At 40.4% G+C, this 17,010-nt stretch overlaps 1 protein-coding gene and 1 pseudogene across 1 annotated transcript; both read left to right on the top strand.

Annotated features, from left to right (window-relative positions):
• Positions 1-224: 224 nt before the first annotated feature.
• LOC148851879 (wall-associated receptor kinase 2-like) lies at positions 225-8,751 on the top strand. The gene is made up of 3 exons (XM_088946967.1): positions 225-1,280; positions 1,426-1,590; positions 7,075-8,751. The coding sequence occupies exons 1-3, from the start codon at positions 353-355 to the stop codon at positions 7,446-7,448; spliced, it is 1,467 nt and encodes a 488-aa protein (XP_088803093.1). The 5' UTR covers positions 225-352; the 3' UTR covers positions 7,449-8,751.
• Positions 7,639-8,241, top strand: LOC148851880 (putative wall-associated receptor kinase-like 16 pseudogene; annotated as a pseudogene).
• Positions 8,752-17,010: the final 8,259 nt, after the last annotated feature.

Consider the following 17,010-nt stretch of genomic DNA (forward strand, 5'->3'; position numbering starts at 1 on the left):
ACTTAAAATTGATTTCTTTTTCTTTTTGCTTTTGCTTTGAAAGCAGAAAAATAATATATATATATATATATATATATATATATATATATATATATATATATATATATATATATATATATAGGGCAATTAGGTAATTTCATAATCACCTGTTAACACGGGTATGGAGACTTTGATAATAAATGAAATTATAGAAGGCTAAATGTGGAAGAAATTGTTTAGCGGATTGTCACCCCCAACCCCAAGGTACTAGTTGGGGGTGTCTCTGTAATTTACCCAAAGTTCTAAAATATCGTGTATTATTCAACTACCAGCATATCTCTCTTCTTCATCAAAGAGAGAGAGAGAGAGAGAGATGGGTTGGAAGGTTGTAACTATTCTTAACGTCGTGTTAGTAATCCTCCGGCTGACTGCGACATCAACTTCCTCTCTGAGTTTGACGAAGGATGGCTGCCAGGAGAAATGTGGGAATGTCAACATCCCATATCCCTTTGGACTTGGAAACGATCCAAAGTGCTTCAGAGACTCAGATTTCCGATTCGTCTGTAACACTTCATTCGGCTCCCCAGTGCTTCGTGATTCCAAGGGAGGAAACATAGCCTTCCTGAATATCTCGTTACAAGGCCAAACCACCGTCCACATCCGGATTGGTATGGACTGTTACAATAGCTCCGGCAGAATCTCTGTCAGACCCCCAAAAGTACCCATCACACTGGCAAATCTATTCAGCTTCTCGAGCACTCGAAACAAATTCACAGCTATCGGTTGCGACACCATAGCCTACATGTCGAGTTCATCATCATCAGGTCATTCTTTTACGAGCGGCTGCATCTCTTTTTGTTCAAGCAAGGAAACTCTGATTAACGGCTCCTGTTCCGGCATTGGGTGCTGCCAGACTGCCATCCCAAATGGTCTGGATACGTTTAACGTCAGCCTCTCCAGCTTTTATAACCACAGCTATTCGTTGGACTTCAATCCATGCAGTTACGCCTTCCTGGCTGACCAAGATTGGTTTAATAACTTCAACCTCTCCTCATCCGACATCACAGATCTCCCCAAGAGACTTCCGTTCCGTTATGACAACGCTACTGTAACTCCAGTGGTGCTGGACTGGGTAATCCCCAACAACAACTGCTCGCATGCAATAAAGAGCCTGACGAGCTACGCATGTAGAGAGAACACCGATTGCTCCGATTCCTCCAACCCCGCCGGCGGCTATAATTGTTATTGTAAGAAAGGTTACCGGGGGAACCCTTATCTACCCCAACCCCAAGGATGCCAAGGTGATGATGATGAGCTAGATCTCTTAAATCCTTTTTACTTTTTCATTTCATTTCATTTCATCCTACTGAGAATTAATCATTTAATATATACATCGTTTTGTCATCTCTGATCTGATAACCCCATTAATGACTGGCTTTGAATTAGATATCGATGAATGTAAGGAAGACAATAACTGCACACATATTTGCACGAATACACTGGGGAGTTACTCTTGCTCGTGCCCCAAGGGGACTCATGGCGACGGCTTGAAGGGAGGATCTGGTACTGGCTGCATTAAAAACCAAAGCCGAGTAGCTGAGATTGCTTTAGGTAATTTTAATTATATTCCAGTCCCTTTTTTAATTTTTCCATTACTGAACCAGGTTCGAGTGTTCTATATAGGTATGGGGGACGGGCTACCCCCGTTATCTAGCCCAGTGAAGCCAAAAATGTCTGTTCTTTCTTCTTGTATCTGTTCTTCTCTCTTCTTTTTCCTTTTTAAATAATTTTTTATTTATATAGAAAAGGGCAAAAATGTTTGTTCTGAGCAAGTCGAGCAAGTTGACTTGACTTGATCTTTTCTATTTACCGAGCAATCTATGTTCGATGGCCACAGCTGCAACTTAGTGGGACCAACCTGAGTTGACCCGGTCCAATCCGATATTGTGTATAGGCTGAGCTTGAATTTTTGGTCGGTCTGGGCTTGGAACAGGAAATTCGGCCCGGACCTAAAGTCTAGGGTTTTCGTTTGGTTTTATTATTATTATTATTATTATTATTATTAATTTACAACCTATAATTTTTTTTATAAAAATTGGATAAATTAGAGACTGCTGCCTTGTACTTTAGTGGTACTGACACTTATATGAACTTTCAGATTACAGCAGTTAGCCCGTATCTCGTTAATGGGCTTTATGATAAAGGTGAAATTACTAAAATGCTCATTCATTGTTTGATGGACTGAGATATGAAAATATCAAAATTCAAAATAATGAAAGTAGGCATATTGACGCAGGTGGTCTCTTGTTGTACATTTAGTTCTTTTATTTTTTGCAATCTTTAGTTTTTTTTTTGTATTTTCCATTATTTCGGTTTTTCATCCTTTTCTTTGTTTTATTTTTCTGTAATTTTCTATTTATATGTGTTTTGTTGTATTTTCCTGTTTCCCTTCATTTTATATTATTTTTCCTCATTTTTCAGCAATTTCTTACTTTTCCTTTATTTCTCTTTTTTGTTATATTTTAACCTTTTTTTTTGGAAATGGTCTCATAAATGATAAAATGGTTTTTGAAGTTAATGATGGAAAGTTGACGATTAAGGGTGGCAAATGGGTGGGTTTGGGTTAGGTTGGGTAAGGGTTGAATACCAATCCACCCATATTGATCCACCAACCCATCATGACCCATCATCAATCCTTATTAAAGGGTCATAACCCACCCTAACCTTAACCTGTCGGACCCATCCATATTGACCCACTTGACCCTTCCATATTGATCCTTAACCACCCTCACTCATACTGACCCTCCTACCCTCACTTATAAATACAAAAATGGGTCAGGATGGCCTGTATACCCGAAATAATAATGCTTTCATAAAAGTACTTTTATGTTTTCATAAAAGTGCTTTCATAAAAGTACTTTCATAAAAGCACTTTCGTGTAAAAGTGCTTTCATAAAAGTATTTTTATGCTTTCATAAAAGTTTTTTCATAAAAGTACGCTCATAAAGTGCTTTTGTATAAAACTACTTTTATAACTTTTATAAAAGTACTTTTATAAAAGTGTTTTCGTGTAAAAATATTTTTATAAAAGTGCTTTTGTGTTAAAGTATTTTTATAAAAGTGCTTTCGTGTAAAAATATTTTTATAAAAGTGCTTTCGTGCAAAGGTATTTTTATGAAAGTGCTTTTGTGTAAACGTATTTTTATGAAAGCACTTTCATGTAAAGGCATTATTATAAATGTGTTTTCATAAAATTATTTTATAAAACTACTTTTGCAAAAGTGCATTTTGTAAAATTGCATGTAAACACGAAAGTTAATAAAATCTTTTCTATTTCACTTTTAATCACAAAATAAAATGTGGCGTGGTGGTTTGGAATTGAAATGAAATATGGATGTGCTAGGAGGCCTATGTTTGAGTCACTTAATTGTAGGTTTTTTAAGATTTGGCGAGTATAAATAGATGCTTGACTTTGATACAACCCATCTTGTCCTTAATGGGCACCCTCCACCCAACCCACCCTGACCCTTTCCACTGACCCTAATGGGTTACTTGACCTATATTGACCCACTAATATAATTGGTGGGTTCCAATGCGAGTGAATTGGGTAGATAAAATGGGTTGGAATCAAAATTGCCAACCTTAATAACAATAAGGTCAAAGTGCTAAACTTTAAAAGTATAGGGGTATTAGAAATTAAAGTTTGGGATGCTAATTGTCATTACTTGGCCCCAAAGTACCGCGCAGTTTGTAATTCACCCTAAAAATTAAGTATAAAGATTTGAACACTGGCCTATGTTAAAACAGAGCAAATCTACATTTTTCTATGTTCAGATAAAATTTTTTATAAAAAAAAAATAAAGATTTACAAAGGGGTCCAACCGAAATTAGACATGCCCTAAAAGCGCAAGGTGAAACATCAGGCCCAAACTAAGCCAAACCAGCCCACCTGACCACAGTAATTCTTTACCACTAACCCAACAAGCACAAACAAAACACCTTTCCTCAAAAAAAACCACAAATTCCACACCGGTCCACAATAATAGATTTGTACGTAGTTCCGGTCTATTGTATTCCTAAATTTGGCTATAACACCCAATAAATGATTAATGCATAAAAACATATTCAGCCCGACCAACCCACTCATACCTGATCAACCTTCTTACGCTGGGTCAAAATCTGAACCCAACTCAAATTGTCTTCGGTTCAGGTTGAACCTTGGTTGAAAATTTTAACAAGACTTGACCTTGGGTTGCATTAGGCTTGAGCCCAAGATTTTATGTCCTAAGGTTAGGCCAGTCTAGATTGATATACCTGATGCAACTCGCGAAAGTTGTACTCCTAATAGTAGAAATATGCCAGAGGCATCTCTGCATGAACCAAGTTCAACCGACACTTCACGTGACAATGAGAGAGCTTATTGGTAGAGGTGTCATTCAAAAATTGGATTTTGAATTCGAGATTTGACATAATCGAATTAAATTTGGATAATTCGAATATTTAATCGGTCGAATTTGAATATCCTATTTATACTGAACATTTAATTAGATTCGAATTCAGATATGACTTGATTCGATTTGATAAATATCCGAATTTGATTAATTATTTAATTTTTATAATAATATGTAAATTTTTAAAATATTTTATATAATATATATAATAATTAAATTATATAAATAATTTATATTTTTATATACTTTATATAAATAAAATATTTATTTTATATATTTATTAATTACCTAAAATAATTAATTAGTCGAATTTAAATCAAATTGAATATTTTAATATTTAATTGGATTTGAATTCGAAAAATAATTTTCAAGTGTTTTGGTTTAAGTGTAATCTTATTTGGGATGGAGTAATGGGTCCTCACAATAGATAAGTAGTAGATTCAAAGTGGTAATTGTTTTGGTTTACTCTTAATCCGTTCTTCATATCACTGATTTTATCTATTGATCTGCGTGGTCAAACCATTTACTTGTTTGACCCAAATAACAAATTTTAATCATTTTTATTTTAATTTAGTATAGACTATCCGTTCAAACCAGATAGTCAAACAGCTGACCCAAGCATCGATGGCCAAAGTGATTCCGGTTTCAGGTTGGTTTTTAAAACATTGGTTTAATATGTAAGAAATGATGCCGAGGGATTGAGTGGAGTTTTATCATAAGGGCAATTCATCCCAATTGTACGTGATGAATAGGTACTAGGTTTTGTTCCCCGAATGAATTTTCAAAGATCCATGTCTTCTTTTTTTTTGAATTCTAGTTAATTTCCAGTTTGAATTACTACATTATCTTATACAACCTATTATCGTTTTCCTTTGCCCAACAACTGGTGGGTTTTCTGGTTAGGTCGTTTAGTGAAGGAGTTTAGATAAACCATGGTTTTCAAAACTGGGCTGTACTGGACGATTGGACCAGAAAAACCAGGAACCGGTCATCCATTTTACCCCATAACTGTTATTTCGTCAAAAACCGTTAATTTAGTTGGTAAATCGATGACTCGAGTGTTCAAACTGTTCGAACTGTTTAACGGTTTTGTCCGGTTTTTAATTTTTTTAATTTTTTTGTCAGAACAGGTCATTCGTTCAATCTAAACAGTTGGACTGTTTGACCCAGAAACTGGACCTTCTGATTGGTTCATTGTCCAATTCGGTTTTAAAAACCTTGAGAAAAACCCAATAAGAAACTTATATTTTACATGTTTGTTTGTGATTGAAAAAAGAATACTCTAAACCGTCTCCTTATTTAAAAATGGCAATGGGGCGGGACATCCCATCCGTGTCCCGTTCAGGGCGGGCTGGGCCAGGCCCTAGTTTTACGGGAAAATTTGCCATCCCTATCATTGCACATGAAGATTTATGAAAATTTTAGATTTAAAAACCTTGCCTAATATTCTAAGAATCAGCATCGTTTAATAAGTTAACATAAAATTTTATAGTTATTGCCAATCAAATAGAACTCCTATCCAAGGTTGGAATGAGCTGACTAGTGCGGAGTACACATTGAAACCAGTGTTTTCATTCTAATGTTGAATTATCTGGTTGGAGCAGTTGATTCGTCACTCATTTAGTTGATTTTCAGGTCTCATTTATGAATCTAGATTTCCTACTGAGTATTGACATAATTTTCCTAACAAGTAACAACCCACCTCACAGCAGTCGCGCTATAGCCCTGTATTGAAAACATTTCCCGCGAATGAACAGAACATACAATTATTGCGATATTTCTTTCCCCAAATAGAAAGGATGTTGACTTGGTCAAAGACCCAGTGGTCCAAGTATTTTACGATTTTGTCAATGGGTTATGAATTAAACATCAATTCTCTTTATATATCTAATGTTATTATATTTTTAGCCATTTTTATCAATAATAATAGCAATAATTTTTATTTACCATTCTTATATTTTGTCATTGGGTTATCCTCATTTCTTTTTTGCATATTTTATGTATTTTCTATCCATTTTTTATATTTTTATTATTTGATTGTGATGTCATAGATTCATCTATTTGATCTGGATGAGGTTGACCTTGTTGACCCACAACTTGGAGGAAAAATGTTTCTATTTTGTAATTTTTTGTTTTTTAAACATTGGTTGACACATGGTTAGGGGTATCAATGCATGCATGGGACAAGGATTGGATTGGACCCAATCTGATTCAAAATCAATTTGAATGGGTTGAAGGATCCAATAAGACATATTGAATTGGACCGGTCGGAAGTGTTTATTGGATTGGATTGGATCTGATACATATGTAATGGATTTATATTGGATTTGGTCAGACTAAACTAGTTATCTGATCCATTGACAAAAGATAAGAGTAGGAGTGTCAATGGAGCAGTGTTTGGGTTAGACCCAATCTAAATTACACTCAATTTGAACAGATTGGATGGTTCACACATTAAATTGGGTCAGTCCAAAATGATCCAAAGTATTCATTGGATTGTATTGGACCTAGTCTATTTGTAATGGAATCATATTGGATGGAGTTGGATATGTAGAAAAGCTCGACTCATAACCTAATTAAGCAGCCTAATTCCTATACATAAATATATAATTTTACTCATTTGTAAATTGATTTGTATATGTAGGTGGAGGATCATGCGTGTTGTTGTTCGTTATCATTGGTATTACATGGTGTTGCTGGGTTTCACAAAAACGTAAACTCAAACAGAAATTCTTTCAAGAAAATGGAGGTGTATTTTTAAAACAATTACTTGCTTTGCATGGCGACGATAGTGAGAGAAAGTTAAAGATATTTACTTCAGAGGAACTTAGAAAAGCAACTAAGAATTACAATGAAAGCCGAATTGTTGGTAAAGGAGGTTATGGCACAGTTTACAAAGGGACATTACCAAACGAGAGAGATATTGCCATTAAAATATCCAAAGAGACAAACAAGATCCAAGTTAAAGAATTCATAAATGAGATTGTCATTCTTGCTATTGGGCTGTTGTTTAGATAGCCCAGTTCCAATTTTAGTTTATGAGTTCATTACAAGGGGTACCTTGTTTCACCGTATCCATGGTGATGGGAGACAAAAGTTTGTGTTTTCATGGGAGGATCGATTAAGAATAGCAGCAGAAGCTGCAAGAGCACTTGCATATCTACATTCAGCGGGTGATCCGCCAATCATTCATGGAGACGTAAAGTCTATGAACATACTCTTAGATGATAAATTCACTGCAAAAGTATCAGATTTTGGTGCTTCGAAATTGGTTCCCCTGAATCAGATGCAGTTATCTACACTTGTACAAGGAACTCTAGGGTACCTGGATCCAGAATATATGCAAACAGGCCAATTAACTGACAAGAGTGATGTTTATAGCTTTGGTGCTGTCCTTGTTGAGCTATTAATAGAAAAGATGATTTATTCTAATGACAAGCCTGAAGAACAGAAAAATATGGCAAAGTATTTTGTTTCATCAATGAAACAGAACCGTCTCTTAGATATCCTAGAAGATGAAGTAATGAATGGAGGAAATCATACACAACTTCAAGGAGTTGTCGAGCTCGCAGAACGTTGCCTACAATTGAACGGGGAAGAGAGACCAACAATGAGAGAAGTTGTTGAGGCGTTAGACCACTTACGAGGATGTGGAGTTGGTAAGCACCCATGGGTAGTGAAAGAGAAATATGATGAAGAATCTGTGCATTTGTTGCTTGAATCTTCTTTGAACTCTCAAATTGAAAGCTCTACAATGGGAATTGACAGCTTAAAGAATGAAGTTATATTATCTCTGGATGATGCGAGATAATTGGCTAGAAATTTGGATCTCTTAGCTACACCGTTTTCCCCAACATTCTCCTACACTTTCATTCGGTTTGCTATAGGTGTCTCCTTACATGTGTGTAAATATTCATTCATGTGATGACACATCTGCAACACACTAAATGGAAGCATATATAGAAGAATAGTGTATGAAAAAGGTGAGTGCAGGAGAAGTGTAGTGTTAGTATCATCTTTTCCTTATTGTTATCTTCTTATGTTGTTGTTCTTCTTTTTAGTTCAATGTTAGTGTTGGCAAATAAATTAAGCACAGGAGAAGTGTAGTGTGTGTTAGTGTTGTGTTTTCCCTTATTGTTATTTTTGTTGGTTCTTCTTTTCAGTTCAGTGTCAGTGTTAGTGTTAGTGTTGTGTTTTTCCTTATTGTTATCTTTTTATGTTGTTCTTTTTAGTTCTTGTTTAGTTTTTATGTCATTAGTGATCAGCTTGTATGTCCAACCATATTGTGTTTCCAACAATAAATATATCTTAATTTTTAATATTGGTGATTATTTAAAGGAATGTTTTAAGAAGCAATCCTGAAATTCAACTACTTTTCCCTGTAGGTTCAGTTTGGAAGGAGTATGAATACAAATATGTATAGTGCAAAACTTTGTATTTTGTATGTATTTGTATTTGTATATGTACTCCTTCCAAATTGAGCCCTAGGTGCATGGAAGGTCATTGGTTCAATTGTTTAAGTTGAATGGATAAACTCAACACGTCATAAATCAAATAATGAAATAAAAAAAATAGATAAAATGCATAAAAATATAAAAATTTATAACAAAATTTGTACATTTATAATATTATATATTCATCATGTTAAATAAAAATAAGTATAATAAATTAGATTTATTATTATTAAATAGAAACATATTGAAATAGGGAAAAGAAACAAAGAATTAAGGTTCAAAACCTCAATTCTAATTAGTTGAGCCTACAAACTAAAGCCACTTTTATCAAAATTTCATTGATTATTTTTAGGTTAAATTGCTAACACCTCCCCTAAACCTTTTTGACCATTGTTGAAATCTCCCCTAAAGTTTGGTAATTGCAATCATTTCCCCTGAACTTTTTGAGATAGTTGCAAGTAGACCCTCTCTATTAGAATCCTCTAATAAAAGGCATGAAAATGTTCAAAATACCCATACAATTACTACTAAGGCTGGTTTCTACAGAAATTTAAAAAAAAAACAATACAAACTTTACAAACAACAAAAAAAAGAGAATTTAAAGTTGTAGCTTTATCTTTGAGTGATTGATATGAAGGGAAATTTTGGGAAAAAAATATATTTCAAAAAAGAGATTTGAAAGGTTTGGGCTAGCCATTCATATGAGGTGAAAATTTAGAAAATAAAAATTTTGGTCAAAAGTAACTAAATAGGTATGTTGGACATTTTAATGCTACTTTTTAGAAGATTCTAATAAAGGGGTCTACTTGCAACTATGTTAGAAAGTTCAGGGGAGGTGATTGCAATCATCAAACTTCATGGGATGTTTCAACAATTTATCCTTATTTTAATTTTATTTTCGTTATATCCAAAGTCACTTTCAGCTCTCTCTCTCTCTCTCTCTCTCTCTATCTATCTATCTATCTATATATATATATTGACGAGGGGTGATTTGGGCCGACTTAGTAAGTGAAGGACACGTGGACGCGACCTGCCAACAGGATGACAACTCAGCGAGGAGAGCCTTGTCAACAGGTCAGGAGCTCGAGTGTTCAGACACCTCGGAACCAAAAATCACTTCGGCACACGTGTGCCGAAGTGACACCTAATCGACTCTAGAAGCTTCTCAATGGACTCTGAACTTCTCAAGATCAGCCGCATAACCGTAGGACTTATCCTCTTCTCGCCCGGATCGGAAGGTAACAATAGACTTTATTGTCTGGTATGTTACTCTCCCTCTAAAGCGGAACCGATCCCAACTACGCGGGCCAAGGATCCTGGAGCCATTTCGTGAAATCCATGGCAATTCAACTATATAAGGGCTTTAACCCCCAAGAATAAGGTACACACGATTGTTTTCTTACTAGCTCTCTCTAAACTTAAGCCTTCAGCTCGCAACCTATGAAACATATACTAACTTAAGCTTCAGAGCGACCTCGCCAAGCAAACCACCCCGGGTTTTCTGAGCTTTGCTTTCTTGCAGTTCGAACCAACTCGCTACGCAACCAGCTTCTAGATCATCTTTTAGCTAGGAGTGTCTAGATCACACACCATCATTTGGCGTCGTCATATGGGAACACAGTCAAAAGGCCATCCTCTACCTCAAACGTAACCTCACTCTCAATGGCCTCTTCTAGCAACAACGGAAAGGGTATCGATATGAATGTCACTGGGGGGCAAGATCAACAAGCTACTCTCCCCCAAGGTTCCTCGGTGACCATTAGGTTGTTCACCATCCCCCTTACAGTTTCGGGGGTCCCAATACTTTTTGTGCCACAGACCACCCCGCAGGTGAATGTCCTGCTCCCCTAGGTGAGCACCACCTTCTCGAAGCCCTTTGTGATCCCTCTTGGGGTCGAGCATTCGCAGTTCCACGATTTTGTTTAGAGCGTCTGGACGATACAGATCCAAATGCAACAGATCCAGCAGTTCTAGAAGTTTCAATAGTACTACTTCCACCAGCAGTACTAGAAATAGTTTCCACCACTACACCCGAACCGGCAACCGATTCCCCCTCGGCATACAGGTCAGTACTAGGGGCAGAATCAGAACCAGCACTAGCACAGGGCCAAGCAAAACGTCCACCGATCTCCCCATCGAGGTGAGGGGACCTCGTAGGAACCAGTCCCTCCCAGGGACCAGACCCCACCTCTAGGTAGGATGGACGGACAACACACTCCCCAAGTCTCTTAGAGGGGGAACCCAAGGGATAGGCCTGAAGCCAGTCAACCCGATAGGGCCAATCAGCAACATCATTCACAATCGGAGAACAACGGGTCACGAAGAGATGATAACCAGCTCGGGGACCGAGGCACAGACTCATGGCAAGCCCCCTCAATGCCCCACAACAGCCAATGGTGGCCTCGTAATTAGGAGGAGTCAACAAGAAGGAACCCTGATCCACCTCGCGGTAGTGTTTGGGAGTGGGAGCGGACCAGGATCGAAGTGCCATATCAAATTGAAGCTAGCAGCACCAACGGCAAGCTGGCAAAGAAATAGCAGCGGTGGTGTCACAAGACTTGTCGTTCCTCAACCATGAACATCCCGCCGACGAAGCACAGCCAACCAATTGAACGAAGCAAGGAAAGAGAAGAGATGAGCTTGGTGGCTACGAGAACAGCATCTGCTCTGTTGAGTCAGTCGTCCCCTATCACTCGAGCTCCTAGCGGCCCCAATGTCGAAGGACTTTAAAGTCCCTCCGTTGGACAAGTACGACAGGACGCTTGACCCCAATGATCATGTGGATGCATTTCAGTTCCAGATGCACTTCGTCGGGGCCGACGAAGTATGTATGTGCGTGGCTTTCTCCACCACTTTTAGAGGCGTAGTTCAGACCTGATACAGGAACCTCGTGCTGGGCTCCATCAAAAGCTGGGCACAGTTTGCGAATATGTTCACCGCCCACTTCATCACCAATAAGAAGGGCCCGAAGTTATAGGAGAGCCTTCTAAACGTGGTGCAAAGGGAAGGAGAGTCGATCCGGAGCGACATCAAACATTTCAATAAACATGTTTGTAGATACCAGACCTCAATCCAGTAGTTCGCCTCACCACAGCGAAGAAAGGAATTACTCATAAAGAGTTCAAGTGGCACATTATAGCGAACAAGCCAAAGACCATCACCGAGTTCCTCAAGCTGGCCGATCAATTCATAAGCACAGAAGAAGAAATTAACTAGAAGGCAGAAAACCAGCCAAGTGAAAAGAGAAAAAAGGAAGATGAAGGAACGAGCAACGATAAGAAAAAGAAAGGAAAAAGAGTAAGTCCCTGAGCAGGAGAAGAAGCAAGTCCATGTGCTCAAGGAGTAAATCCCCCTCCCAAAGCTACAGGTCGGGTCGGAGATCTAGGAACCCCCTGTAGAAAGAACCAACTACACTCCCCTTAATGCTAAAAGAGGAGAGATTTTGAAGGCCATCAAGGACTCCTCCATTGTCAGGTGGCCACCCAAGCTAAGGGGAGATCCAACGACCAGGAACACAAATGTCTACTACCACTTCCATAAGGACCATGGTCACAGCACGAAGAACTGTAGGAACCTCCGCGACAAGATCAAGGAGTTCATTCATCGTAGATACCTGAAGAATTACATCCTGCACGAGGAGAAAGGGCAGGGGGACCGACAGGGAGATCAAAGGAGAGACGCCCCAAAAACCAGCAGGTAGAACAAACAACCACCTCGGTAACTGCCAAAAGAGATACCGATCCATAGTGATCAATATGATCACTGGAGAATCCATCGTAGCGGGGTGCACAGCAGCATCAAGGAAGGCCTCAGTCCGCGAACTAGAGCATGAAGTCGAAAACCCGCCAAAGCGACCTCGGTTAGAAGAACTCATCTACTTCACCGAGGACAATGCACACGGGATTCAGTACCCTCACGATGATGCCCTTGTCATGAAGCTCAAGATTAACGACTTCGAAGTGAAGTAGATCTTGGTGGACTCAGGCAATTTGGCCAATATCCTCTTCAAAGGAGCTTTCAACAAGCTACAACTGCAGCAGAGCGACTTGAAGCCGGCGGATACCCCCTGGTAGGGTTCAGTAGAGAGGAAGTCAGACCCCTTTCCCGAGTTACAATACTAGTGGAGGCGAGCACATGACCGAACAATGTGCGGTTCAAGCATACCTTCCTGGTGGTCGCAGCTCCGTCCCCCTACAACGCAATAATAGGTCATCCCATTACGCACGTCCTACGTGCAAAAGTGCCAACCTATTATTTGGCAATGAAGTTCCCGACTGATTATGAAGTAGGGGTTGTATGAGGCGATTAGCTTGAGTCCCATAACTGCTACATGGTTGCCCTAAAGGGAAAGGCAAAGCTGGTGGAAGATGTCGAGCTAGAGCAACCAGCGGACTACACCAAGGAGCGAGTTGCCCCGACGGAGGAGACAATTCACATACTGGTTTCTGAGACTGAGCTGACCAAGACTCTCCAGATCAGTGCCCTGAGAAGCAAACCGCTCCGGACACAACTAGTAAGTTTTCTACTCAATAATTTAGATGTTTTTTCTTGGTCTACAGTACAAATGCCCAGAATCGACCCTAGTGTGATAACTCACAAATTGAACATGGACCCTTTAGTCAAGACAATAAGACAAAGAAAACGCAACCTCACCCCGGAGCAGTGGAGGGTAGTCAATGAGAAGGTCGGGAATCTCCTCGCCGTAGACTTTGTCAAGGAGGTCCATTACCCGAGCTAGGTCACCAACCCCGTGCCGGTGAAGAAAACCAATGGCAAGTGGCGCATGTGCGTCGACTACACTGACCTGAACAGAGCCTGCATGAAGGACTGCTTCCCCTACCCAGACTAGACCACCTAGTAGATGCAACCTCGGGGCACAAGTTGCTAAGTTTCCTAGATGCCTACTCCTGCTATAACCAGATTTGGATAGACACAACTGACCAGGACAAGACTGCTTTTGTAAGCGAACTCGGGCTGTACTATTATAAAGTCATGCCCTTTGGTTTGAAAATCGCTGGAGCAACTTTCCAACGACTTGTAAACAAGATTTTTGAGCCTTTGATTGGCAATAAAATAGAATGTTATGTTGATGACATGGTCGTGAAGACCTAGTTTTCTAATTCTTTAGTTGATGATTTAAATATTGTTTTTCAAATTCTAAGGAATTACAATATGAAGCTAAAATCGGACAAGTGTGTATTTGGGTCACATCGGGAAAATTCTTTGGTTACATAGTGAACCAACATGGCATCAAAGCCAATCCAGATAAAATTAACGCCATCTTAGATATGAGATCGCCCCAAAAAATAAAGGAAGTTCAAAGGCTAACAGGCCGGGTAGCTACTCTAAACCGGTTTATTTCTAAATCAACGGGTCGGTGCCTATCCTTCTTCAAAGTAATAAAAAAGAACAAAGACTTTGAGAGGACCGAAGAGTGCTATCTCATGTTTGACAAGCTGAAAAGATACCTAAGTACCGCTCCAATTTTGACCCGGCCTAAGGAAGGAGACGAACTAATGCTATACCTCTCTACAAGCGACAAGGTGGTTAACTCGGTATTCATCAGAGAAGTAGGTTGGGTCCAATGACCCGTCTACTATGTAAGTAAGGTTTTGTAGGATGTAGAAACTAGATACCCCGACATCGAGAAGCTGGCGTATGCGCAAGTGGTAGCAGCTCGGAAGTTACACCCGTACTTCCAAGCCCACACCATTGTCGTCCTCACCAACACACCTCCGAGGCATATCCTACTTAAGCCCGAAGTGTCAGGGATATTGACAAAGTGGTCTATCAAGCTAAACGAGTACGACATCCTATTCGAGCCACGTCCAGCGATCAAAGCCTAAGTCTTAGTGGATTTCATTGCAGAGTGTACATTTAGCACACCAGCCCCAGAACTGACTAAACCCACTAACACATCGGAGGCATCAACCAGTGCAGCACCGGTCCTGGCCAGGGTTGGACCGACCTGGGACAACGAGTCCTAGATCCTCCATGTAGACAGCTCGTCTAACCTGCGAGAAAGTGGTGTTGGACTAGTACTGTATGGTTCGAGCGAGGTGAAGCTAGAGTACCCTCTCCAGTTCGGATTTGAGGCGGAGTACGAGGCACTAATTGTCGAGCTCAACTTAGCGATAGAGATGGGTGTTATGCACCTCGTAGTGTGCAATGACTCATAGCTAGTGGTCAACTAGATCAACGGAAATTACGAAGCTCGCGACGCAACCATGGTAGCCTACTTAGCCAAGGTCAGAGAAATCTTACCGGGCTTTTGCTCTTACTTCATTAGGCAGAGAGCGAGGTCCGAGAATGCTAAGGCTGATGTCTTGTCATGATTGGTAAGTACCAGCGACAATACCATGAGAATCGTGTACATAGAAGACTTGCCCCAGCCTAGCATTCTCAGGGGGCAGACGAGGTTGCTCTTGTGTTGTAAGCAGAACCGATCTCGAAAGACCCGCTCATCGACTATCTTTTCCACAGGACCCTACCAGCAGAGTGCAAAGTATCTCGGAGGGTAGAGCGTCAATCAGCCCAGTACATCCTTGTAGATGGATGGTTGTATAGGAGGTCTTTCACATTCCCCTACCTACGCTGCTTGCGACCCTCAAAGGCCGAGTTCATACTCTGCGACATCCATGAAGGGGTATGTGGAGGACACTTGGGGGGCAAAGCGCTCACCCAAAAAAGCACTAAGGTAGGGCTACTACTGGCCCACTATGAAGGCGGATGCACTCGAGCTCGTTAAGAAATGCAATAGATGTTAGAGGCATGCCAACATCCATCATCAGCCTTCCGCCTATCTAAAGTACCTGACTAACCCATGGCCCTTCGCACAGTGGGGAATTGACATCTTGGTCCATTCCCACCAACAATCGAGTAAAGGAAGTTCTTGGTCGTGAAGATGGACTACATCACGAAGTGGGTGGAGGCCGAACTGTTGGTGAACATCACAACCCAAAACATGCAAAACTTCTTTTGGAAGAGTATCGTGGGTCATTTTGGACTGTCCAAGGTGCTGATATTGGACAACGGGAAGCAGTTTGAGGACATCAAGTTCCAGAACTAATGTGCCGAGATGGAGATTCAGCAAATTTCACTTCGTTGCACATCCGCAGGCGAACGGAAAAGCCAAAGTGACGAATAGGGTGATCCTCCGTGGGCTAAAAGTTTGCTTGACACGAGATAAAAGGTTGTGGGTGGATGAGGTTCCCAGTGTCCTTTGGGCCTACCAAACTACCATCAAGACTGTGACCGGTGAAACACCCTTCAACCTCACGTATGGGACGGAGGCAATGATTCCGATGGAGATTAAAGTACCGGCGTTGTAGCTTGAAGCATACAATGAGGAGGCAAACAATGATGAACTCCATACTAACCTGGACCTGATTGAAGAAGTACGCGACCTAGCCTATATCCGGACTGCGGCTTACCAATAGCGAGTAGCTCGGTACTATAACGCCCAAGTGAGGAAACGACAATTTCATGTTGGCAACCTGGTCCTCCGTAAGGTGATGGTACCCGAGCCTGGCGTGGGTAAGCTCAGACCGAACTGGGAGGGTCTGTACTGGGTGAGACGAGTGTTCGGAGAAGGCATGTACGAGCTTGAGACCATGGAAGGAAGGCAAGTACCTCGAGCTTGGAATGTTGACAACCTAAGAAAGTACTACCTATAAGCTCGCAACTCCAACGCAACCAAGAATCTACTAAGTCCACGAGACCATCGAGCTAGTCAAAAGGACGTCGAGCTAGAGAGAGGACCGTAAGTCACTCCTAGAGCCTAAGGGCTATAGTGTCGAGCTGATAAAAGACCTTGGCACAATATAAGACCCATTCGCCTCTTCGGCATGGGCAAATAAGTCCTAGTCGCCTCTTCGGCATAGGCATGATAGGACACAATCGCCTCTTCGGCATGGGCATTCTAAGACCTAGTCGCTTCGGCATAGGCAACCAAAAAACCCAGTCGCTTTGGCATGGGTAAGTAAAAGGTAGCTCATGCAGAGATAGGTCGGGTATATACCCTACAATGTCTGTTCACTTCGGCGTATAGCAACATTGGGTTATTCCCACTCAGGCCTAGCTCATCAGCTCAGCACTTCGGGAGTAATCTACACTTAGAAAAATTT

Source organism: Nelumbo lutea, chromosome 5 (assembly GCF_056320005.1).
Source record: "Nelumbo lutea isolate HS-2025 chromosome 5, American lotus-T2T, whole genome shotgun sequence".
NCBI lineage: Eukaryota > Viridiplantae > Streptophyta > Magnoliopsida > Proteales > Nelumbonaceae > Nelumbo > Nelumbo lutea.